This window comes from Numenius arquata, chromosome 2, assembly GCF_964106895.1.
Source record: "Numenius arquata chromosome 2, bNumArq3.hap1.1, whole genome shotgun sequence".
NCBI lineage: Eukaryota > Metazoa > Chordata > Aves > Charadriiformes > Scolopacidae > Numenius > Numenius arquata.
Window position 1 is genome coordinate 78,129,603 of NC_133577.1, and position 27,627 is coordinate 78,157,229.

Consider the following 27,627-nt stretch of genomic DNA (forward strand, 5'->3'; position numbering starts at 1 on the left):
AAAGACTCTGTGAGCAAGCACCCTGTTCACTTTACAGCTGGATGACAGAGTGAGTCTTTTTGGATCCAACCGAAAGTACAGGCAGAGCCAAAAATTAAATACTCACAAATTGAGATAATGACAGCAACTCTTTCATCGACCTTTACGCTTTAAGGAAAACCTCATTCTATCCTTTACAGCTTTACCTAAGAATTTCTAGCTGAATAGCACAGGTCAGTTTGGGAGCTATTGATAGCACAGGGTACCCGTATGGAGGGGATTTTTCATTTGCCAGACTCTCCTTGGCGTGCAGCAACACCACCGAGAAAGCGCCGGAGAGTTACTGGCTTCCCACAATTCTCTAATAATCACTTTTGCTCTCTATCTTTATTGACTAAATTCTGTCTCACAATATACTGCAGTAGCTCTATCTTAAAAAACCAAACAAACCAACCCCTCAGAAAACTAAATATTTCTGTTTTGTTAGAAATATTCCACAGCCAAACAAGAGTCTCATCACGTTTCACAACAGAGATTTCTAACCCAAAACTAAGATTGTAACTACACTTTCAATTTCTCATAGGAAAGTCAGTAGAGCCACAAAACATTGGCCACATCTTTGTATTTTCTAGACCTTTAACTGAACCTGGATTATCTGTCTTCTGTTTTCACACAACTTTTAATCACTAAAAAAAAAAAAAAAATAATCCAGACCAATGATGACTTATTTGTCCTCGACCATCCAGATATCCTGCTTCCCTTCCAAAGGTCTGATATTTAAACTCAATTTTCTATGTCTTTAGATAGAGGACAGCTTCTTCCAGTCATTCTGATAAGCCAGGGACTAGGTCAGACAAACCGATTCCATGTCCCTCTACCAAGTATTTCTACCCACAACCACTGCACTTAAGATACCCTAGGTAATTCCTGATGTACTAACACTGTTATTAGGCATGATAATTTGGAAAGTTTATATGTAACTCAGCCCCAAAATGTTCTTCTTGCAACTGTATAATTAAAGGTAGTATCTTTCCTCATGTATATTCTTATGCACATTACAGTTCATACTGCACATTAAACAGTCAAAATAGCAGAGCTGTCATTTAGTTGCCTGTATCTTGACAAGCTACTATTTAAAAAAAAACAAACGCATGTCTCACCAAAAATGTTGTTCTTCAGCTTGCCATTAGCTGGACTCCGTGAACTAGATGTACGTTTTTTGGCAGATACTCTGCCTTGAATCCCTTAATTTTTTTAATTTTTTTTTTTTTTTTTAAATTTTAGTACCGTTATACATAATCGGTTTGTCTTGTTCTAAGACCAATTCAAAGCGTTCAAGAAATCACAACCCCGGGTAAGATCCCCACCCATACCTATGTGATGCACAGATTAGCGAGGCTGCCACCACCTTCTGCAGAGGCAGCTAAGACTGCTTTCTCCTGTGCTGCACAACCTTGCAGCAAGCTCCACAGCACTCTATCCCTTGGATTTCCAAGTGTAGATTTCACCTACAATAAAATTCCATGATGAATATATTGATCAGCAGCTCCTGGTATTGAGATGCACTTGCTGTACGTATCCCAGGGCCTCCATTGGTTCCTGCAGGAGGAGTTCCTTTATCCTCATCTCCAGCTGAACATGGATCAGCTCATATCGATAGACATCCTTTGCACGTTGAATCCATTGTATATCCTTTATGGAAAAACATTCTCTTTGACTTCGTTCATTGGTGTTGACTCACTCAGGTTAGTTGTTCCCTTTTCAATGGCAACCCACACTTTGGGAATTCTGTTAAACCATCACGTACATTTCCCGGGAAGCAGGTGCAAGTCTCTTTCCTTTCAGAGATCCTGATGGGAGTCAGACAGTGTGGAGAAACGCTTTGAAAATGAGCTGCATTATCCAAACTCTCATTAGTTCATTCCTCATCCCAACAGGTAATTCCCAAGTGGCTGGCAGGCCACTCATTTTCTTCTTGACACGCTATCCATGTTTTAATGTTCTGCCGCAGGCCATTTCTGCTCCACAAATTCTAAATTAGACACAATTTCCAAACCTTTTCTTTCTTTCAAGTTTTGGGCATCCATGGTATCAAGCTGTTAATTGATTTTGCAGGATGGAGCTGGTAAACATTTTGTACAACGGCTTTCAGAATCCACTCAGGCACTTTATATCTTATGAGCCAAAAGAAATTGTTATTTCCAACTGGATTTTATGACTGCTCCGGATCATTTCCAGGTTGTCCCAAGAAGCCATTACACGTTGTTTTAGATTCCTCCTGGCTTGAGTTTAGAGACTCGCGGTACCTCTGGTTTCTGTAAAGACTTGACCAACAAAGATGACCAACTTGTGAGACCTCTCTCAAATAGACAGCACACTCCTTACCTCTGACAACAGCGCTGACGAGGGGCCAAGCGGCAGCTGATTTGAAGGGTTTTAAGCACCCCCCACCAAGAAATATTCCTCATGGAATCAAGTGTGGAGCCATTTATTTATTTGCTCTACATGACTCCCACTAGTTTCCAACCACGGTGCACAAGGAGCAATGGAATCTCCATAACAATTGCCTCAAGCACCCACAAAACCTCCGAGACTCCCTCCCAGCTTCCCAAAAACCTTCTCCCTCTGCTGCGTGACACCACGCTGATGAGCCAAAAGTACCAAATTCAGCAGTTTCACCACAGGGTCCTCTGCTGTCATAGTACTACAAAGCTGATTCTTCACCAACATAAATCAATGCACTAACAGCAACTCTTTTTTTTTTTTTTTTTTTTTCAGAACAGGTAGAATAGAACAGACACTAGGAAAAAAAAAAAACAATTTTTATTCAGTTGAAAAGAAGTCATTTACTCAATCACATTAACTATGCTAAAAATGATTTTTTTTTCTGACTACACCAGCAGTTAAATATTTTCAGCACCAATTCAGGACACATTAGTGACATTTATCACAACAGGTCTATTTCTTAATGTAGAAGGACATACTAACTTCAGTAGCTGCTACTGGGAAAGGAGTAAGCAGAAGACTGCCCTTTCTTTCCAAATACTTATCAGTGAGAGTAGCAACTTCTAGAAATAAATAACTGCCAAATTATCTCCCAAATCTTTAAATCCATCTTTTAAAAATAGAGTTAAAATAGATATCTTAATATGAGCTATCATAGATTTTATTTTTTTTATGTGCTGAATACTCCAAAATGCGAGTAGTTGAGCAAGCATCCAGTACATAACTTTTTAAAATAGTTCTTCCCTCCCCACAATACCAACCCCAGTTGCTTTTGTTTTTTTGTTTTGTTTTTTTTTATCCAAGTCATGCTGGTTAGATCCCTATCTCTAGTGACTTCCCAGTAAACACCACGCTGTTTGATATCGCTAGGATACGCTACCATCCTATGAGTGAAAGAAGTCAGTGACCTGGCGAAATACCACCGACTCACACGAACAGAGAATTCATCCAGTCATTGGCTCGTTGTCTCTGAACATCAAACAAATCCTAAGCTTTAAATTTTAAAAGCTTTTGTGGTCTTCCTCTTGCTGGGCCAGTTCAGAAGGTCATCACTGAAGGCAGAACTGATGAAGGCAAAGGAACCAAAAAAGTAGCAGATAGTACTGTCTCTCTGTCCTTTTAAACAAATCAAGTTCGCACAAAACAAAAGGAGACAAGGTTAAAATGAAGTTTATTAGTTTTTTTGGTTTTTTTAAGCTTTTTTTATATAAAACTGTTTGTGAAACAGCTATTTTATTCCCATGGCAGAGTGACCCCTGAAAGATGCACTAACCCCTTTCTTAAGGCCTTAACAAGAAAAAAATTATGATTTTTTTTTTTGTTGTTGTTGTTCCTTAAACCCAAATGTTTTAAAATTACACAATTTACAAAAAAAACCTACCCCAAATAACCATATAGTGTAGGCTGTTACACTGACATTCTCTCTTCCTTCCTTAGGAAAAGCAAAACGTAAAATTAAAAAAAAAAAAAAAAAAGCTAAGTGGATTTTCCTGATCAGTTTGAAGATCCATTGACTCCACCAACATTCAGACTTCCTTCCCAGTTTCCCTATCTGGCAGGTAAACCATCTCTCCCTCTCACCTGCCTTCAAAACTGAAGGCAGCTTCCTGGAATGATCTGGGGGGGGGGGATGGGGGGTGTTGTTGCCACAAAGGGCAGAGACTCCTTTCCCCTGCATGGTACAGATGTTCCCACACGAACAAGGACGTGGCCAGCAGCAGCTACCTCTTACTTCATGAGTCTCAGGACCTAAGAGTCTTCAGATGTTTTTGAAGCTCCCACTACTAATATATAGTGTTTCTCAAAAACAATAACCTCCCCACCCCACCATATGGACACTCCATCACCTGCAACCATCCAAGCCTTCCTCCTGCACCCTAAAACCAATTTCTCATTCTTTTGTTTGTCTTTTAAAATTGAACTTCCTTGGATGTTGTGAGAAAGAAAGCAAGGGGAAGGGAGACAAGTCCTGTTTGGAGTACTCCCAGTTCCGCTGTTCTTTCCCGCAAAATGTTAGGCTCCGTGGGCCTTGCTTTGATTTTGGATTGAGTATTTACTTTAGCTACAGTTTTCTTTTTTAATTTATATGGGTTTTTGTTAATTTTAGTCAAAAGCATCAAAAGGGATATAGCGCACCTTTCATTTAAAACAAAGTCTTTCGAGACTAAAAAATAGATCTTTATATATATATATATTTATCCCTCCCTCTTTAATTCCCCCCACCTGTTTCCTTTTCCCCCTCCCCTTCCCACTGTCACTATGGAGATTGTGTCCATGGAAACAGCTGGTTCAGACTCCTTGGTCAGATTCTGTGATGTCATCAGTCTTGAGTGTGATGTAAGAATTTATGAAGGAAGTGCTGGCATTGGCAGGCACGTCGAGAGGGGGCATGGCTGCACAGTGGGAGAGATTCCATTCAGTCACGAATGTCCACCGCTTTTTATCTCAACAGCCTAACCTGGAAAACAAAGCGAAACAGTAACATCGGAATGGCTCCTTCCCTCTGTCTGCCAACAAGCCCCGCCTCCTCCAGCTTCGGAATAACCCGCTCAGCAGCCGGCCACAGCACTAACACCAAGAGCTCTTTAGTTTTGTGGACTGAAAACGGATGGAAGCCCGACGGTGAGTAGTTCATAAGAGCAACTCCATGTGATAAAAAGTACTAGTTAAACAACCAGCAGAAGATGAAATAAACCCAGCTACAGAGGAGGTCCAGGATGACAGCATGACCTGTGCCATGACAAGGGCACGGCACTCTTACAGAACAGCTACCTCCAGCAGCCAGAAAGGAGCTCATTTACCTTTTACCTCACGTTCACTCCTCATCTTGACTATGAAAACTGGAAACAGAGAGGACCAAGCACATTCAAATGCGATGACAGCTTCTGGGATGCCACACTCACTGCCCCTCAGGGACTGGACCCAAGTCCTTTCACACACTACCATCCACCAGTAGTTTCCAGTAAGTATGTAGCAGATAGTGAAACCGGTATCAAAATTACAGGATTCCAACTGCAGGAACCAAATCTGGGAAATTACTAGATTTCACAAGCTAAAGGTAAAGCTGCAATTAAACTAATTGGAGGGCAGGTAATATTTCTTTCTGTTGCTTTTTGTTCTAATTGCCAGATTACGGTGGTGGCGACAGTTCACGGAAGGACTAAGCTCATGATGTCTTTCAACATCCAAGTGCTTGGCATGCTTGTTCTCCCTGTCCAGAAATTCTCTAAGGTGAGAGAATGAACTTCAGGCGTTTGCTAAGTTGGTGGAGGCTCAGTTCAAAAAAGAAACTGCAAAGTTCAAATTTCATTTCTCTAAGCTACCGTTCTCATTCTTAATCTGCACAGCCGAGAAAGCAAAGCTTGAAACAATCTATTTCTTTCTTCCCTCTCCCATAACACAAGCAAGCCCAGAAGCAATTTGTTTATTTAGTAAGGTTACTTACTTTGATATAACTTAGATAAATCCCTCCCCACCGGCTAGTGAGCTTGGGAAAAGGAAAAAAGCTCACAATGTAAGCAACGCATATGGAGAACAGTTAACGGCACTAGAGGTGCACCTGGGAACGAAGGAACGCCCATGTTCATTCATAGCTGGCAATTAAACTCCAGGAACCCTAAGTGTGATACAGAAGTCACTGCTGTTCCCATTATCAGCACACCAATTAGATTACATCCCAGCAAGGCTACCTCTTGGCTGCAACTACCCTCTCACCCAGGGGTGCCAGGCTAAGAGCGAAGACGGAGTGTATGAAAAACAGACGGGTAAGCCCTGGGGCTACAGCTGGAAGGGGAAAGGAGGGAGGTTCCTAGAGAGTTCAGGCAGCTGACCTCGGCAGTACTCATTACGGTGCAACTGCGAGCCCTCGCTGAAGGAGTGTCAAGGCCGCGTTGCTGTCTCTGGCTCCCGTACAACTGCAGCTTGCCCATGCCTGGAACGGGTCCAGAGCATTAGGCACTGGCTCCAGGAGGAAACGGGCTCACCGCGCAGAGAGAGTCCTTCGCCACTCCTGGACAGGATCCAGAGCACCAGACTCACTCCCACAGTCACTCTCCAGATCTGGATTTGATCCAAATGTTCTAGAGGCAACTGGCTCAGGGAGAGAGAAGCAACAGAGACAGAATACACCGACTTGCCTGGACGTTATCCAACAGGCAGGATTTTTCTTAACTTGCTGGGCCCAGGAGTAAACCAGGACTACACTAGCCCAATAATCTGACAGCTGAGGGCCCATTCTATCTTAACACTAAGGCCAGCAGAAGGGCTGCTCCTGTACTACCAGCACTGCTACAGAATTCCTCTAAACTTCTTTAATTACCACAGTAACACAGCAATTTTCTTCTTTTTTTTTTTTTTTTTTTTTTTTTCTTTTTTAAGTAATTGGATCTTTTAGATTTGCATGTGTTTTATTTCGGGATTCAAGGTCATGCTGGAGAACTTCATCTTTAAGACATTCTCAGAAACCAAATGGGGAGGGCTAAATAGGACCTTCAGATAACTACTTGAGGGAAAAGTGGATTTGGAAATAAATGATGCCTTAGAGAAATGTCTAGAGCACACAGTAAACATGGTGCAGAGACTCCACAGCCTGCAAGGTCTTAAGCTAATGCATTCCTAGGATATATTAAAAAAAAAAAGAGTTAGCATTGGACAATAATGCAGAAAACAAAGCTATGTAAAGGTCTCTGGGACGTAGTAATGTTCACTAGCACCTTAAAGAAATGGCCCAAAAAATCGTCACTGAGAAGACTTCTCTAGTGTGAAACAGTTGTAACACAGCCCTGTCTGTGAGACTATCATCCTGTTTTAACATTATGAATTATATTGCCTTTTACGCTTTAAGGAAAAGAGAAAAGCTTAAAAGAATCCCAATGATATTTACCATGGAAGGAAAAAAGTTACTCAAATAATGAACTTTAAATACTGTTTGCATGGTAACTGTTTTAACAACTCCAAAGCCAAGAAAGAATGCTTAAAAATGAAAAATCACAGAACACAGCAGAGCTACAGCAAGTCAGGAGTCAGTCTATGAAGTGTTCATATGAAACACTACCTGTCTTCTGCTACTGCACTAAAAACCAGAATTGTCCGATTAATCTCGCATCCTTCACAGAAAACACCATTAAAAGCACTTCACAATTACTTAACTCAAGAAACAGGTAAGATTTCAAAGTAAGGGAGGTGCCTGGGGAGCAAGGGAACGACGGTGCGGGACAGGGATTGTTATAATCAGCTCAGAGAACAGACATGGAAGAGCAACTTTACCTGCATAATTGCAAGAAAGAGAAGCAACTAGCTGGAGTAAGAAATGCAACTCAGCAGCGAAATGAAGGCAAGAGACCTTCTTAGGCTGCAGTTTATGGGAAAGGGTGCAAATAAGTATTAACTTGAAACCAAACACTTATTTCATTTAGACCTCCCTGTTGCCAGCGAACGGCAATGCACTCGGTGGAAACGAAATAAATCCCAATCTCATCGCATTCCCTGGGTGCCAACTCCCACCCCTGGGCTACTACCTCCTTGTGCCTGGATATTTGCCCAGCCACACAGTGAACCAGATGAGGAAAACAACCCAACTCAGATGCTAACATGAGAAAAAGTAGTTTCAGACAAATCGAATTCCCCACCCAGGCACAAGAGCACAACTGCTGCTTCCCACAGCACTGCTCACGCCAACTCACAGAAACTACAGCCCACCCTGGATTCAGAGCCAGGGACCAGAGTAAACACTACAAACTTAGGCAACTGTGGCCACTTGTAGATATAGTTCCACCTTCTATCACTCATCTCTGTTTGCAAAATAGAGGAAAATGCTGGTCTGAAAGAAATGTAATGGGCTCCTGATAAGATTAATTTATTTGTCCCTGTATTTACATTTCCAGAAAAAAGCGGAATGAAGATTACAATAATCTTGAACTCATCAGTATTATTAATTCTTCCTTACATATACAATTTAAGAGACTTTGATGAATTTATTTATTTATATGGAAGCTTACTATTACTCTGAGACTTATGGAAAAAACCTTTCAGATCTTATGGATGTGATGATGGCAATATGAAAGGAGATTTCTGCCACTGGTTTAGCTGGGAGAATAATAAGGCAGTTGTAAACAGTTAACGAGCTTTGCCTCTCACCGCTAAACAGAAGGAACTGCTGCAGAAATACAAGAAAAGTCAAGTCACTAGCCTAAACAGAGTGGTAGCAGGGAAAAAACAACAACCAAAACCAACTAAACAGTTACTGCAAATTTTCTGAATGTACACCAGAGCACCTTGACTTCTCACAGAAACGGTGAAGGCACTGGAGGTAAGGAGCCACAGAAAGCGGCTGGTGGAAACTGGGAACTCTCCCCAACTCACCTGTGCTTGCTTTTATTTCCATTCCCAGGAGTACACTTCCCCCCTCACCCCCGTTCCGACTGCTCTGTGCTGAGGCTGCCTTTCACCATCTTGTTCTGCAAGGAGGGAAGAGAGCAAGGAAGGAGGGGCTGACAAACCAGCAAGCCAAAAGGAGGAGGAGGAAAAAGAAAATGAGGGAGAAAGGGAAGACAGGGGTAGGGAAAGTGAACATACAGAAAGTGAGAGAGAGAAAAAGAAGTCAGTATTGGAACCAGACATAGATTTTTCAGACAGAGTTTTCCCTGTGACAAAAGCAGGCAATTCCACAAAAGTAAAGAGTTTGGGATATGAAAGCCTGGTTAATTTTAAGAAACACAGAATTTAACACAAAAAGGTAGAACAAGCTGAGAAACCGCTTAAAATCGTTGCACAGATGGCTTAAGACAATCTAAGACAGCAGTGCCACCAAAAGGTGAGGTATCCCATCCCCTTTATATCCGCTTCAGTGCCTCGGCATCCTTATCACTTCTGCTGCAATAGCACTGGCTGTGATGCAGACACACAGCTATAGTTGGATTTGCGAGAGGAAGCTAACCCTTCAAAAGATGATTAGTTTTCAGACAGCGTTTTCCCTGTGATAAAAGCTGCTATTTTGCAAAAGTAGCACATTCAGGACATGGATGGTTGAAGCATCAATGCTGACAGAAGGAAATGGGAAAGCTCACTGGGGAGCACAGGCAAAGGCAGGACCAGTCCCTCTGGACTCAGCCTGCTTATGCCTGAAGTGTCAAGCGCAGTTAATGAGGCAAGAAGCACCTTTGCTCTCCAGGAGCCACTTATTATGATGAGGTGTATTTACCGATGTGAGGCATGGACTGAAAAAGGATAAGAGGCACTATAATGGGGGAGTTACACACTGCTAGAGGATTTATACAGTTAGTTCTTCCAACCATTAACTACAGAACAGAAGAATGAGGTATTAGACAGCCACTAATTAGCTACTAATGTTAAACTGGTGTTATGTAAAAGCATAGGTTTTAAATGGTCTAATCTAAAGTCTTTCTTCCTCTCAATTGCTCATGTTCATATCATGCAAAAAATTGATGCAATTTGTTCTCCAGTCATTCTAGAGCAACGGTTTTCAACCTTCCTGTTCCTGCCTCGCAAACTGGCTGGAACTCGCCTTTCCAGCCACGGCAATGGAAGGAGCAAGATGATCCTATAATTCTGCCTTGCAGAAGGATTTGGAACAAACCAGTAATGATCACTGAACCACAGGGCAAGGGCAGAGTCACAGCCAAGCAAATAAAACTCTGCTTGACTTCAAATAAATGATTCATTAGCTTTACTAAGCAAAAGCCAGCAAACTTCAGTGTCAGAGAATGGCTGCTGGCATTGAATTTCCATTTTCGACGCAACACAGAAAATGATCTGCAGTGGGATAGTTTTGAATAAAACTCAAAATTTTATTGCCTCACGAAGCACCTTTATCAACTTAATTGGCAGTTTTCCCCCTCTCGTCCTCCAAGATTACTTTAGAAACCAATGTGCCTGCTCAGTATCTTCTCCAGGAGGCTGGATTCTGTAAAATGGTTGTTTCTTTTCATAGTTTGAGCACCATCACTGCACGTACTCACACACAGCAGCAGTGACCCAAGCCAGCTATGAAAAGCTTTGACACTATGTTTCCTGTAATACTTCAGGCAGTGGGGCAGCAAAAATTAAACAGGCTTCAAAGATGTAACCTTCCTATTCTCTTTAGTCAAATATCCAAAGTTGCATTCCACAATAAGGGGAGCTCATCCTTCCCATTTTTGTTTGACAAGATCTGCAGGTTCGTGTAGCATTAATGTATCAATTTAAGCTTGCTGTACATTTCCAATATTATTCCACAATTGTGCAGAGTAATTTATTTTCTTTTATGATGAAAAGTAGGCCAGTTCTGGATAACAGCCTGAATGCCCCCAGAATCTTCCAGCACATTTTAAATACGTGTGTATAAATACATCATATTGTGATAGAACATCCAGAAAGGAACATGAGACTAATTCTTGTATGTTTACAAAAGACAGATTAAAGATAATCTGTGAAGACAAAAGACCACCAGATGTCAGTCTAATTCTAGGCAGAGAAGAGATATGCAGACAAGGACTAAATGGAGACTAATCCCTGCTAGAAAGCAACACAATTCTTCCCTATTTATCATTTCCTTTCCAGCATATGCCACCCACACTCTTGCACAATTCCTGGTGTATCCAACTGGCCACAAGAATAGCCATTTTTCTGGATACTTCTGAGCATTTAGAACCGGTGGACTGGTATCCACAGCCTCCCAGAGATGTATCCTCCCTTATGAGTTGGGAGGGATATTCCCAGCACTGTATCACGTTGCTTGTATGTACCCTCTGCCTCGTCTCCTCCTTCCATACAGACAGAGCAACAGCAGCCCAGCTCTGAGCACCACTGTGTCTGAAGGCTCCAGGGACACTCCGTTAAGGATGTCCAAACCCTAGGCAGAAGCAGCATGCTGAATCCACCACCAAAAACTCAAAATGATGATGGGTCCTCTGAAGAATTCAAAGATCTACTGAACAACTGAACAGATAGATTTATTGAAGGCTGAGTGGCAGGACTCAGTCTAGTTACTACCACTAAACTAGAACAAGGTGTTTCAAGTTAATCACTACACTGGTTCATCACGTAGTCGAAATGTTTCCAAAAACAGGTTGAAACTTTTCCCTGAGCCATTTTAATTCCTCCTTCCATCCTCAGTAAATCCAACGAGAAAAACCACTGCCTGTTTCAATGTAGCACTCAGAAACAGTGAGCAGTGTACTGATTCTATCACAGAAGACAGGAAATGAAGGTGGGCTTTCTAAAGAGTCATCCAGGATCTAAAGAACTGAATAGATAGGGCAAAAAGCTGATTTACCTTCTTAAACTCTCTGTATTCTTCTCAAGTCGATGTTTGCCCCCAGAATATACCACAAGCACACATCACAGAAGAATTCATCTAAGAGCATCTCTGACTACAGATGTTATCCAGGTATAAAATTACTAATCCAAATTCAGATACCAGAAGAGGGCAGCAAAAAACAGGTCTAATCCAAGAGAGGATTCTTACCTTGTGCTTGGGGCACCTCACTGAGAAGTTCTCTTCGTTTAGTAAACAATCTACAGAAAGAGAAGACAGCAATTTATTAGTTTTTTAATAAAACCCAACTTGAATAATACATCACGTGTTCATCTTGCCTCACGGGTATATCTTCCGCTCAAAGATCTCTTATAGGAATACTATCTTATTAGCAGGTTCATCCCTTCCACCCAAAAAGTTTTAGCAAATAATATTACTAAACAGCCCAAGTGACAATGTTGCCTGGATTACCGAGCCAAGTCCAAGCATCTCCAGTCTCCCCGATCTGCTGTAGAGAATGGGAATCACGACAGCAAGTCTACAAATCCTGTATCCCAACCCCCTTCAGCTATTCCAGCTTCCTTGCTACAGCACAAGGAAGGGGAATGCATTCATCCAATCTGAACAGACGGTCCCTGCTTTATATTTCATAGGAAAATTGTTGCCTTTCATCCTTACCCCAAGGCCCTGCCAACATCAGGGGGAGAAGGGGTGTGTGTCTCTAGGTATGGGTGTATATGACAGTTTATTTGCAATCCCAAATCCTGGTGATCAGTTTACATTTTGACACTACAGTAGTCAGGTCACTCATGTTGCTCTTGAATCTGCTTCCATGACTTGTATATGTGAAGCTTCTATGATCTAAGAAATAGTTTAATTAATGATTTAAACCTATTACAGGAAGTGGGGCACCAATGTAGAAGTGCTTATTTAGGAACAAATTAAGCAATACTGTTGTTTGAAGAGCATTTCTTTACTGGCACTGCCAGTGTAAGTGTTGCTTCCTCTCTCACCCTCCCTCCCAGAGGATGCCGCTATGGTATGCTGAGTCTACAGCTCCAGGAACTGCAGTGCTATGCCCACTCCAGGAGCACCACCGTCCAGCTCTGTGCCTTCCAGATACCCTGTATTTCACCCTCACAGCCAAGCGAACAAGCAGCACTCTCCCAAGAGAATTCAGCTGCCTCCCTTGGGCACCCTGAACTGCAGGGCCAGCTCTCAACCTGCCCAAACTCCTGACTTTGTTCTTTCCAATTGCCTCATGCACCGAAGGCAGGCTGTCCGAGCACCATCAACACCCTCAGTGTGACCAACCCCGTGAGAATTCAGCAAGGTGCTAGTGACCTCCTGCCTGCTCCAACCTACTCAAACAGCTAGCAAGTAAAGATGCACAATGGTAAATAGAATGTGCTAATTTAAAACGCTCTTAAGTATTAGCATAACCAGTGCTACCTGCTGTTTCAATCTGCTGGAAGAGTTTAGCAGACAGCAGGAGACTGCAACTAAAGCTTGAGGGAAAAGCTTTCTAGACACCCAAGCTTTGGCAGAGCATCCCTCTGCTATGAAACGCTTATGTTTCAACATGAACGCCTCTGGCCCAAATGAAAGGGAAACAGCATGCAATAGGCTAAGTTACTTGAGAGATTTTAGCAAAGGGGAGTAAAACCCTTAATCCTGCCACAGATAACAATTTCAAATGCAGTATTAGCAAATAACAGGAAATAAATAAAGTGTTGTCTCATTATAAATGTAAAATTCCTTCCCTTAGAGTACAGCATGAATTATCACTGCATAATACAGCAATCATCAAAAATATACAGAGCAATCATCAAAAACGTAAACAGTATGGTAGACCAGGATGGAGATTTCTTCTTTCTTGGAAACCCAACATGGGTAACGAATGCACTTCTCTAGCTCGTACATCAGAAAGGAAGATTGTACAAGGATCAGGAAGAACTGTCAGAAACCTCGTACTTCATGTCTGATCTGCACATGGAGCTCAGCTTCTTACTAGGGTTGGTATTTGTGTTGCAAATACTAATATCGGATAAAATTAATAGCTATTTTTTTGTTTCTCTTAAGGAAAAACTATGAAAAATTTCGTCAGCTTGCTGTAGAAAATCAGCTGAATACCAATAAGGCAAAACTTGTTCATCATTACAAAGCTGGCCTGGATTTCAGTTAGCAGTTCCAAGTATTTTATATCACAGATTACAATCCATCATGAAGTCACTAGACACATAGCTATGATCAGTTCATTGTGGCAGAAAGGGAAAAAGAACCGAGCCTCGTCCTTGTTTGTGCAGATTTTTCTCCATAAAGAAGTCAAGGAAAACCTAAAACATTTTTAATAGAAGCAATTATTCTTCTGTAAGCTTCACACTTTGTCTCACCCTCTGTGTTCTGCTTGTTACTCATCTTTAATGATACTTGTGAAGACACAGGATTTCTGTTCTCTGAAAATTAATTTCATTTTGCTGCTAGTCTTTTCCTCATTCACAGTCAAAAATCTTTTGTATGTGAAACTGCCTACAACATGTTGTAGGGGACAAGTGTGCTCCAACAATCAGGATCTAACTCCAGGTGGGGAGGAACAAGCAGAGGGAGCGGATACAAAATTTCAGAAAACAAAGATCCTGTTTCCATGGAGACGTCCCTAAGACTAAGTTATCTTGAGACATCAGAGGCTCTTCATAAATTTGGACAGACGAAAGCCAAACACAGACAATGTTAACCACAGTCATTTCCATATAAAAATTACTTAAGTGGCACTACTGATCTTGATTTTTATGCAAATAGCTAGGAGGAGTTCAGCTCTCTTGCATCCTATATTGCCAAAGATTACTTTGTATGAAAAGAGATAAAAAGGAAGGCTGGATTAGGCTCTATAAAAGCATCCATATGTAGGAACTGGCAGCTTACGAAGCCACGTGCCTTGCATAGCAGCCAATTAGCAACAGCGGTGCAAAACCTGGCTCCTCACCAGGGTGGGACTGGAAGCCGGCCATCGGTGCAGAAGCCAGAGCCCAGGTCACACCGCAGGGCCAGCCTTCAGCACTGCAAGTAACTGAAGTTGTTTTGAGATATTTCACCCTCCAGACCTTTAAAACTAAAACCGTACTGCCTTTCAAATGAGGCACAGTAACTGACATGGTACCAACTACTAATCCACACCAATCCAAAGGTAAAACCATGCTCACAATGCAACTGCCCAGGAGTATGACTTTGTCTCGGCTAAGGCATGGTCACTTCAGGGATGCTACAGTAACTCAGTAAAAGAACAAGTGTTTATGACTCAACATACTCTACAAAAACACTCCAGCAAGGCTTTTTTTACACCCATCTTTTTTAAAGGTACAGTACTAATCATCATATTCCAAAAGTCTGAGGGCCCTTATAAATGTGAGAGAAATTTCCGAGGATTCAGAACTGATCTGTCCCAGATCCTCAATAAAGCAAGGCAGCACCATCCTATGAAGCAGTATAGACTCATAGAATTGTCTAGATTGGAAGGCACCTTTAATGGTCACCTTCAAATGAAACTACCACAGAGCTCAAGGAAACTTAGAAATATCCACATTCGATTCACTACAGGAAGGACAGCAGCACTGCATAACCATAAAAAGGGTTTACAGGCAGACAGCAAGCTGAGGAAAGAGAAGAGAAAAGAATGCTGATTTGCTTCTCAAGGAAGCCTACATTTTCTGCTTGGGCATAAACGAAAAATCAAGTCCTGTTCCATTAGCTTGCTTATTTCCTTTATACAGATTTATTGGAAGAGCGGCTACAGATTAAGACAGCTTGATTACATCCACAGATAAAAGCAATTGCAAGCAGGGTCTTTTACTGTCATACCATCAAGCTGAAATTTTGAATACTGAGGTTCTACTTCAAGCTCGGCTCTTTTATTTGTTTTGGTTGAAAACTTCAGCTAAAGCAGCCTAACAATTTCCTTAAAACTCTTCCTTGGAAAAAAGTTATTCTGCCCATGTTAAACATGCCAGCAAATATTTTCTGAAAAGTTCCCATATACCCTGATTTTCACTAGGACCTGATTTTTAGCCAAGGTATGGTCTTGAGAGCTTACCACAAAATCAGCAAATATAACTCTGAAAGGAGGAATGTGAATTTTAATCTGCACATCCTCAGGACAGGCTTTTTAGATTTTAGTTGCTAGATCCTTTGAAATTTCCACCAAAAATACTTCCATTTGGAGGTGAGCACGTCTTTCCTATAAATGAACCTCTGGCCTCAGATTTAAGCACTGGACCCAAAAGCACTGAAGCTGTTAGGGGACATTTCTAAGGCTCAGGGAGCCTGAAGGAAGAAGGTGACCATTTCAAAACTGCAAAATGGGAAGCACTGGTCCAGAAGGCAGAAGTGAAAATGTGGGATAAGGCACAGAAAGGTGAGTCACAGAACTGTAATTGGTTGGAGGGGACCTTCGGAGATCATCTAGTCCAAGTCCCCTGCCAAAGCAGGTTCACCTACAACAGGTTGCACAGGAATGCATCCAGGCAGGTTTTCAGTAGGCTCCACAGCCTCTCTGGGCAGCCTAAAGATCAAGGGCAATATACAACAGGAACTAGCAGGGTTGAGTGTAACACGGAGATAAGTAAGGAGAATCAAACAGGATTAAGAAGCTCCAAGGTGAAAAACGGAGCTAGGAGAAAGAAAGGAGAAGAGGAGGTGATCTAAGAGCAGAGAGGAGGAAGCCAGAATGACAGCTAGAAAACTGGGCAAAGGAAAAGCTGGGAAGGAGTAGGGAGAATTGGGTCTTACAAAGAAACTGGGATAAGAAATTTGAGAAGAGGAATCAGAGACCAACTAGATAAAGAGTCTGTGGCTGGTATGAAGAGCTGGAAGAATGGAGAACATATCAGACACATACAGAATGAACAGGAAGGAACAGAAAGGAAAATGTATAAAGAAACAAAGAAAAATCTTTGTTCTCGCTAAATCATACTCTACCCTGAGTGAAATCAGAGATTCACCAGTTATACCATCATTCTGCTACTATTTAAATGTGTTTGTGAAACTCACAAAGTACCCCATCTCCATGCAGCTCTAGCCCACTAAGTGGCTTGCAATTTATTACTGCTGTATTACTCAAAGGAGGGAAATTAGCTTGGAATGTGCACTCTGACAGATGGCCACATGACAACGTGATGTCTCTTAAGAAAATTAAAAGAGAATGAAGTAAGAATAGCCTTGCAACTTGAACACAAAAAGCTACTCTAAAAAAACCTCAAAGGTTGCAAAGTCAAGACAAATGTGAGGAAAAGCCAAATTTAATGTAGCCCGCTTTGACACATTATATGGTAGACATATTACATTTAATATGGACTAAACAGTATTATTATATACTGGTTTTTGTACAGGACACTGCCTCTTCCATGCATAACACAGAACTTCTCTTGGGAATCAGTCATGATTGTTCAGTAAATTTGTCATCTGGAGGATCCTACCGCATTTACTGAAGTGGAGTAGAGTTAATGAGGAAGATATATCTGAAGAAAAAGGACAATATCTTAATTTTTATACCTGTGTTTAGAACATAGAAAATGTTACATACTGTACCTAGTAAGATGAGAATTCAAATTAACCACCCCAAACTATTGGGAACATTCCCTATAATTTCTTTTGGTTTTTCATGGTATTGAAAAGGGCAGGTCAGAAAGCCAGAAACAAATTACTAAATGCAATATGAACACAAATCTGATTATTCTGTCTCTCAAATGTACTGTTAATAAAAAGTTTGTTAATGTTCATGAAACTCTTAGGCATGACAGAGATGAACACTGCAGAAAATTCCACAGTTCCACTTTCAGAACTGAGATGGAATCACATGCAGTAAATAAAATACAGAATCAGTGAGGGCAACATACGCTCATGAATGAGTACCTTTTCATCCTACAGACTGAGGTAGGGCCTTATGGAAAAGATGTCCGTCTTTAATAAGGCAATTACTATCTTTTAAGATACATTCATAAGAGACCAAAATTAAACTTACATGGACATCCTTATTTCTGCCGATTTTTCAAGTGTGCCACTTTTGCAACCTGAATAATATTTCTGTAACACCTTATTTCATGTAAAATTAAGGATTCTCCATCTATACTGTGGTACTAGTAGTATTTCACTACAATATTAATTTCATGAAAAACATTTCTATTAGAATAAAACGTGGTGCTCCAACAGGGTGGGATTTCAGTGAGAGGTGCAATGCAGTCATTCAGAAATTAACATTCCCACTTCAAATACTCTAACGTTTGAAAAACAGCATAAAATGGGTGGTGAAACAAGTGGACTGCTGTGGAAGCAGGGTAACAAACAGGAAGCTTGCAATTAGTTGCCAGGCAAGAGTTGTAATCTTGAATCCTTACCTGCTTGTTATTAGACTGTTTTGTATGACAGGAGAACTGAAAGAGTGGGACACTATTCGTTCTGAGCTGGGATTTTTTACCCAAGAATATCCATGAAAAACTTTCACTATTGTACAACACCAACTCACAACCCCAGGCTTACAGCTGGAGATAATACCATCTAAACCATTTGCTTGTCCAATGATGAAAACTGGACCTACTCAAGAGACTGGCTGAAATGCTTCTAAAGAGGGAGAAGGAAGGTTGTGCTGCAAGTGGTGCTGATGATTGTACAAACACTTTGCACTTGAAATCATTACTATGACTGTCCATAGGAGCATAACCCTGAAAGAGGAAACACCTTTCTGGTTACTTGCAACCTTTTAACAAAAGTTTTCTATTTTTTTGCAAGAAAAGAGCAGTCAGTTCTCATATTGCAGCCAAATTTCAGTCAGTGTAGCTGCATTCCCCAAAATCAGGCTTTTTTTGCACTTTCAGGTAGATTCTTTTTCATCACAAGTTCCATCTTGTCCCTACGCATTATTGTACACGGTTTACCTGATGCCATTCCTCACCATTTGTATTATTGTACCTTCATAATAGGTGAGAAACTGAGAGGGAGTAAATTTGTAAAGTAGCTTGGAATTATTTAGTGTCGTGTGTTTTGAATAAACATGAAATATAGTTAGTGTGTCATTTGTTCTTACCTGCATCGATGGCACATGGGTAATGGTATCGGAAGGAGCAGCCTTTGTTGTAGCAGCCTAAGGTGGCTCCCGGTTCCTGGCAATGGGAACATTTCTGAAAGGGAAACCAAGAAATAGCAATGAAGACTGCAATCACACTTCCAAATATCTGTATTTTCCTTGGAATTTTATCCTGCACAAATTTCTGAAGTATCACCATGTTAGACTGTATCTTTCCACACTATACAAAGACAGGCCTTTTGAATAGGCAACAACACAAGCTCTTTCAAACAACAAACTTCTCAGCTGTGCTAACCAGGCAAGTGATACCAAATGTTCAAACCAACCATTCAGAAAGAACTTGAAATACTTCTCAAATCCATTGCACTGGCCTATATTTCAGTACGTGACAATGACATCAGTGTTAAAATTGGAGGAAAAGAGCTTTTTTGAATCTACAGCAGCTTTAAAATGAGAATTAATATGACAGAGAATGATTTAGAAGACACCATTAGCGTAAAAGTAATTTGGTTACATCATTTTCATTATCACTAGCAGTCCAAGAGATCAAGCCAAGTTGAACATTTTTTCACAGGTGATCAAAAAAGGCTTACTGGGAGCAGGAGAAGATGCCATCAAGGGAAAATACCTCACCATCACAGAAATGGCAGATCTCCAAAAGAAACGCCTGCAGTGTTACAAAGATGCTCATACATTTATTTTCAAAGTAGTAAGACTCATCTGATGACCACATTCAATTTTCAGTTCTTAAGTCCTATTACCTCAACTGGTCAATGATTTATTTAACCATATGATCAGACAAATGGGAATGCAGCAGAATGAAAGCCACTCATCCATTCACTTCATCCTGAATGACTTAAGGAACAACCTAAGGAAGCAGGCCTATAGTGCATCTCATTCAGACAGCAACTTTATTACCTGAATGTATACAATAAGTGATTTTCACTAACTAATCTAACATTCTGATGAAAGCCATTTCTGACAGGCTGACATTTTTCCCTTCTAAAAAGAAAATAAGCCACATACGGCAAAAACCAACAAATGCCAAGAGACCACTACTATTTAAAAATTAAAACTCAAATAGCCTACTAACAGAAAAAGAAAAGATGACCTATGATAACTTTTGAGTTATACTTAATAAACACTAGATTTTTGGTTTTGCTAATAAACACAACCGACATCACAATAAGGCCTCTTATAACCGGTACAATTCACCTTGAGTTTAGGCTGTAAGAAGTTGCCATTGGTCACTGACTGCACACAGGGAGATGATGACAATGATCTAAAAAACTCTTTTTCTATTGGAAAAGCTGGTGTCAAACTACATGTGCTCTATTAACACTATCAGCAAGCTACACCTGTACAGCACAGAGAACAGATGTGCTAGAAGCAGCAGCAGCGCACCTGGCACTGGACAAAAGCATGATTTTTTTTTTTTTTTTTACTGTATGGGGAGGCTCATATGCCAAGATGGCCACATCAGCTGGACCACACTTCTTCACATCCCTGAACAACATACGTGTGGCAGTGGAGGTCTGCAGAATAGATGTGGCCAAAGATAACAGCCACAGCAAAGTTCTGTGCTCTGCACAGTAAACAGTTTTGGTTAGAATATTTCAAAAAACACTAAGACTACACAACACTCATTGCTCTTCCTACTGTTCTATGCTATGCAGAGATGACTGTAGTTTGTATTTAAATGACTGAATGAGGATGAAAGCAAAACTAGCTCTAGCCATAAACCAGGTGGCCCTCCCCAAATCAAAGCAGATGCAACTCACAAAAAAGCTTGTGAGATGTCAGTTCTCATGACATCTACAACTGCAGTTCTTGATTACTGCCTTCTATTTTCGGTTATGCCAAAGCATCCTAAGCCTCATCTTCAGCGCTCCCTATTAAATTGTGTCTATCTTCTAAGCCGTGATAGTGTATCATGACAAAGTATTGTAGTATTTATGATGCAAGGAAAGCGTCCCTGAGGCCTAGAGACACCCAAGCAGCTTATTTTTGCCTGTCAGAACACGAATGCTAGTTTCCAAAGGTAAAAAAATCTAAACCAATATTTAAACGCACACCAAAATGTATAGATCTCTAGCGAAACTGCAATCTAATTCATTCTCTCATGGGAGTAAAACCAAGTTTCATGTATAGAAAATGTCTTTTCCTGGCTATGAAGTCAAGCCTAGAAGAATATTATGTACTGGCAGTAGTCCCAGATTCACCTATGCCAAGTATTCACAAAGCGCAGCTTGAGGAGTTCTGAACCACAGCTCTTTACCTGTATGCTTTATTCTCCCTCTCAGATGTGGCTGACTGAGATTAATTATTCTAACAGGACAGAACCCAAATTGACTATTCCTTTTGAACACAGAAATTAATTTCTAGTTTTGTTCCTCAGAGGCATTCTGTCCTCCCCACTTTATCTCGTCTTTGAAGTACCATCACACTGTTGCAACAGAAGAGGTCATTCTTCCCTGGAACACTGCGTCCTGTACAGAACAGTCAATAAGAGCATAAGAACTACAGCAGCAGAGATTAAACTGCAGCTGTGTTAAATATTTCTTAACACTAAAAAGACATGTCTTAAAAGAGTGTGCTGTGCAATACAACTGAAAACAAGATGACCCCTAGCAAAATTTTTGATACTTTTCCAAATGTTAATTTAGTCTTTGAACTTACTCTTTGTTGCATCTAGTTCATCTTGCTATTCTGAAACTTGCAGCGGAAACACGACAGGCATTTTGAGGAATTCTAAGTGTGCCTGTAGCGCTCAGCTGAGAATGGGTACTGAATACTTTCAAATTGGTTGTAGTTAGGACCGATTAGACAGGAAAAGTGGGTAGTTAAGATGCCAGAGCATGAGCATCAAGCCTTCATTTCCCTTTTTTTAAATCTGCCAGACCAACTAGATTATTACCAAGGTTACCTGCAGCTACGCCCACAACAGCAATTCCCCAGTGGACTACAATACTATTGACTGCTCAAGGCAGAGATCATCTGCTGCTGCTGGCTCCCCTGCTGCTGAACAAGTCTCCATTCTGGCAGATGCTTTTGCTTTTCACAAGCCACTGACAGTCTAATGGCCCCATTTCTTCTACCTCCTGGGACCCCCGACCATCTGCTTCTTTCAGGGGAAGCTGGGGGAGCCACATACACAATAACTACTCTTTTCTTTCGAGTTCTTCCTTCTTGACACACCACAGAGTGACTGAACAAAGCAGACACCCTACAAAGGTGTATGGTTCTGAAACAACTTACTAGTCTATCATTTAATCTTTGAAAGAGACTATCACCATATACTGCCATGTGGTTTCCAAATACATCCAGGTGTTTCTAGAAAGACAGAACAAAGTGATTAAAAATAATTTCTGGACAGTCCCAGTCTTCTTTCGCAAGACATCACTGCTGTGCCTTAAAATATTAAAAGATGCATAGCTCCTGCCAGTACTTTTTGTGGCTTTGGTCAGAATCCTTATCCTTATGCACTTATGTTTCAAAACAAAAAGAAAATAAAAAATGTACACTACAACTAGAAAACATTCTAAAACCAAAATAAAATCACCAACTTCACACAGGAAATGTGTGAGTTGGGCTTAATAACCAGTCATCGTTCTCTTTGGTCCATGAGCAAATTTTCACCCAAACTCCACCATCCTGCAGCCGTTCACCAGCAGATGGTAGCAGCCTGCTTGTCACTTGTAAAGGAATTACAGCGTTCTTAGCCAGGGAAACAGCACTCAAGCTCTCATGGGAAGAGAAATTCCTCTTGCTCAGTAAGCAGCCTGCTTAACCTCCCCTGCTTGAAAGAGCTGAAGGCTGGTACTTGGAGTGTGCTCCCAATGGGAGGTGCCAATGGATAGTAATCATTGCCAGGCATCTAATCAACTCCTGGCTTAAATTAAAAAAGAAAAAAAAAGGTAAAAAAAAAAAAAGAAGAAGAAAAAAAAGACCACACAGCCAAGATTGATTCGGAGGTCCTATCTCCACAATTCATCTCTGGCCACAAGGCACATATATCTCACTTAGAATAGGCTGGAGAGACTGAAAAGTGCCATTTAGAAGAGACACTCCATCCCTTGAACTAAATTATCAATAGTATTAAAGCCAGATACATTGTCTCTACCTCTCCATGCTATTAGCAGCCCATTTCTCCTTCACTACAGCTCATCATTCTCTGTCTACCAAAATGAAGTAACATCCAACCTGGAAGTGTGAACAGTTGGGGGTACAGCTACCTCAGCGGCAGCAGAGCTGCTCTGATTCATTCAAAATACTAAACCATCCACTAGCTATATTTCTTCTGCTTTAAGGTGGTCAGTTTTTTTCCTCTGCAATTTGTACTCCTCCATTACTACAAGAGAGAGCACACTGCTCTAAATGTAATAAATAGGGGTGGGGTTTTGGGGTACCTTTTTTTGCCTCCCTCCGATTTGTACCCAGCTCCACACAGGTGTCAGAACACAAACAGGTCCTGAGCTACCTACCTCCCTCCTCCTGACCAAGCACAAGCTCTTGGGCTCGTGAAAAGAAGTGCCCCAAGCTGCTCAAGTAAAACACAAACTATTCTCTTTGGCTCTGCACTGACAGAGATAATGTCTTTGTCTAGGAGCACTGGAATCCCACAGGAGACAGGGTTTTGCTGGTGGGAGGATGGGAGCTGCTGGACTGGCCCTTCCAACATATTCTGGGCAGCAGCAGAAACTGTTGCTTAGAAGCAGAAATTAATTGCTTCTGCCTAACACTAATGTAAGATGTTTTCAGATGATTCCTCCACTATCTTTCTTGTGGAATAATTACCAAAGCAGTTTAAGCAAGGACATTCACAACAGATGCAACTATATCATATTTTCTACTGTCTATAATCCAAAGAGTCTTTTCTTGCTGATCGGTTGCTTCGTTCAGTTTGCTCACCTGCGCCCCACACTCAGGCCTCATTCTAACTTCCTCTCTTCCAAGCACCAGTTTTTCCTTTGCTCTCTGTTTTCTTCCCTTTTCCTTTGCTTTGCTTTCTAGGTATCTCCTTGTTTATCCCCTTCTTGCATACCAGTGTCAAGAATGCATAAACGGAATAAAATGGAAAGCAACAACCGAAGGTTACTAAAAAAGAAAAAGCAAGCAAAAAAAGAAATATACGTGGCATTAATTATACAGGTACACGTCTTCACTTTACATGTTATATGCATTTTTCATACTCTCTCCTTCGTCTGTTTAGATTACAAGCTTTTAGGAAAATAATTGCTTCTGTATAATTGCACTGCACAAATGCAGATGTAAGATAATGAGGATTTCAGAGTCAGCTGCAATATTAGGAAGGAGGGCCTTCTGACTATTTCTGATTAAACAGTTGGCAGGCTAGGCAGAGGCTCGGATTTAATATCCAGGCAAAAGGGCAACAGAAGCAGCAGGCAGCCGCATTCTCTTTCCTGGAAAGCGGGATACAGAGAGAACTTATTCCAACAAGCTACAAGGAACAAAAAAAAAAATATTTGTATTGTTTGCTGTAGAGAAAGGAATATGGGATTTTGCAAAACATAATTGAAATGAAAAAAAGAGAGGGTGGGCTGACATTTTTAGGAAATAGGAGAGGAAAACAGCACTTTCACTCTGATGTGCAGATACTGGTTAATGAAAAATTTTGCTTATGTGACTGGGGCTAGAGATAACCAGTACTGAAGGATACAGAATTATTAGTTTCCATTTCCTGTCAAACAATTTAAGTTCTCCAAAACCCAGGCACAGAATACCAGAAAAAAGAAACCACACAATTAAAAAGATAAAAATCCTTTAAACTTGCATTATGAAAAGGTATCTCTTGCCAATGATGATATACTCCTGTAGCAAGCAAATCAAGAAATAATGCAGGAAAATAGTCACTGAAGTAAAATTGGGTAGCTATCTTCAATTCAAGAAACTGAGGACGAATTTAAATTCCAAGATCTCAGCAAACAGACAAATCAATGATCTGGAAGATGCTATACTAATAAAGCTGCACTAGGAAACACAGTAAAAAGTCAGAACTGCAGTGCTGCACGGGCTGCTGAAGCACAAAGGAAAGCTGCAGCTCAAAATGGATGGCATGGGAAAAAAAAACAGAAGAAATACAAGAACTGAAAAATGTCTTAAAGGAAAATCTTATTCAATACATACAAAACTGACTAAAGTACAAGAGAAGCACTTGAAATGAAGAACAGAACATTCTATTTCCCTCAACTCAAAGGAAAAAGAGGAAGTAACAAGAACGGAAATAAATGGTTAGTTTTGACAAGGAATGGTTTGCCAGCAAAAATTTCTAAGGTCCTACTGCAGCCACTTAAGCTATTCAACTAGTATGTACTAGTAGAGACTCTCAAAAAGGGGGAATGTGTGTGAACAAAAAGGTGTGAAAACTTGCAAAGTCTGCAAAATTATCCAAAGTAGTCAGATCTCAAATTGATGGTAAAGAGCTGAAAAAAGATCTTACAATCTCTCATCTCAAAATGGAGATGAAAATTAATGTTATTAAGTACGAAGCGATGCACATGGGGAAAATATTTTCACCTATGCATATACATGATGACAGACTCTAAATTAGCTTTTACTGCTCATGGGAAGGTTATTAGTAGTCATCCTGGACAGAAACATCATGCAATCCCTGCAACCACACAAAAAGACAGCCAGAACATAAGTTACTAGAAAAAAGAACCAATAATGAACCCAAATCTTCATTATGTATCACTCTTGTAGTACCCTGATATCTTGAATGTTGTGTGTGGTTCTGGTCACCCTATCAATAAAGGAATACAACAGATCAGAAAAAAACCCACCACCAACGGACAGAACACAGAAATAACTAGGAACATAAAGAGCTTCCATATAAGAAAAGACTTTTCCGAAAGAGGTAACTGAAGGGGGATTGAGATCTACAAAAATCAAACATGGTGTGCATAACTGGATGATTCTTAGACCTTTCCAAATAGGGGTTCAAATAATGGGTTTAAATTTAAAATAAATCCTTTTTTTTTTTTTTTTTCCACACAACAAATAATTAAACTGGCACTGGCCAAAAGATAAGTGAGTTCAAAAACAGACTAGACAAATTCATCAAGGACAGGTATGGCTCTGTCTGTTGAACACAGCGATCCAAAAGACACTACTCTAAAGCCCTGACTGATGAAAGCAGTGAGAAAATACCCAAGTAGCACTCTCTACGTATCTGATTTATCACACATCTCTGAAGATAACTGCTCCTGACTGTTGCTGGAGACAGGACACCACAACAAAACACATTTTTGCACCTGCCTGGAATGGCAGTTCTTTTGCAGACCAAGAGATTTGATTGTGAAATTCCACAGTGAACAACAAAAAAACCCCCATGATTATTAGAAAGAATGCAGGCACCCAGAAATTACACTGTTAGGTTACAAGTTTTTAAGACTCCTCAGTCTTACCTCCGTGAGAGGAAGGCTAAGCTAAACTGTAACATTATATAAAAGGGTTGAAATTTGATCTAAGCAATAAATTCATGTTCACAGCTCCATACAAGCCTAAGTGTTTCGTTCGCTCGGTGGAGTGATCAAAGGCTTAAATGTGCATGAACATACTCTAGGAGACGAGGCTGGTGAAAAGCTGGGAAAGTCATGGAGGAGAATGAACCCTCCCCGCCTCTCAAACAATGGAAGGAGAAAAAAAAATAATGAAATAAGGACTGAGCATAACTGAACCAGAATAGAGGTCAGGTACTTCAAAAGTAAACTGATGGTTAACTAAAACAGATTTAGCAAAACTGACCAAAAATAGTATTTTAAATGGTAATGAAAAAAAGCATGTTTAATTTCAAATTAAGCAGGCTAAGTACATGCCTTTGTAGCCATTTTATATTTTAAAAGGAATATTAAAATAATACACAGACTACCAAGTCCAAGACGACAAGAAATGCGTAAGTCTTGTTTCCTTTGATGACAAAGAGCCACCGCGAATGAGAGAAACATTTCAGACAACCGCTTACAAGTATAGGGATTTGAATTTGCTAAAGCATGCAAGTCTAGCAGAAAAAATTATGCAGTTTATGTTATCTTGGCTATTCATTTGGGGAATTAAACGTGCAACAATAAGTGCAATTTAGTTACGAAAAGGTCTGAAAGATAGAAGAGCAGACTTGAAAGAGGAAATAGAAATTCAAATTTTCAAGCACTGATTATGTGATAGGGGGACACAGAGTTGTGGGAACAGCAGAGTCAGCAAGAGAGAGCATTTACTCCAGTTGGGATTTTCTGCCAGTACTAGATTTCTTTCCTGACTATCTTGGGTACTGATTACAGGAAATATCCAAATATACTGTGAATGTCTATTTAGCACAAGGCCTACCAAGTGCAGTATAAAACAAAAGCTTGTCGTTGTCTTAAAACAAAGCAACATCACCTCCATAAGGGAAGGAGTTTTAGAATAAAATAATTACAAAAATCCCTCCCCTGTAAAGCAATACCTTTGAATACCAATGACTGGAGTGACATTAAAAAAAAAAACCACAAAGAAACCCGAACTGATATAAACAAGAAAATGCAATAAACTCCAGGAATTTGTTTTCAAGAGGCAAACTGCATGACAGAACCAGTTTTTCTCTAGTCAAAAAAAAGGAGATGATGCTTAGTATTTACGAAGGGCCAAAAGGGCCCTTAAAAGGGCCAAAGAAAAAAAGGTCTAGTTCATTAAGGACACAATCACTATGTTATTAAGGCAGCAGATTCAACAGAAACAAAGCCTTTGTAAAGGCTTAAAAATAAGGAAATGCTTTTGAGCAAGGCAAACTACAAACGGAAAAGATTTTGACGAGGTATTAAAT

The 27,627-nt window shown here is 40.5% G+C and overlaps 1 protein-coding gene across 1 annotated transcript in view; it reads right to left on the reverse strand.

The window, feature by feature from the left end:
• Positions 1–4,563: 4,563 nt before the first annotated feature.
• The window catches only part of TCF20 (transcription factor 20), a 43,280-nt gene continuing 20,216 nt past the window's right edge, over positions 4,564–27,627 (reverse strand). Inside the window, exons 2-5 of the mRNA XM_074168365.1 lie at positions 18,810–18,903; positions 11,948–11,997; positions 8,845–8,972; positions 4,564–4,942 (exon numbers count right to left, since the gene is read on the reverse strand). Of these exons, the coding sequence (XP_074024466.1) occupies positions 8,889–8,972; positions 11,948–11,997; positions 18,810–18,903 (228 nt within the window). The 3' untranslated portion in view covers positions 4,564–4,942; positions 8,845–8,888. The remainder of the gene's footprint in view (positions 4,943–8,844; positions 8,973–11,947; positions 11,998–18,809; positions 18,904–27,627) is intronic.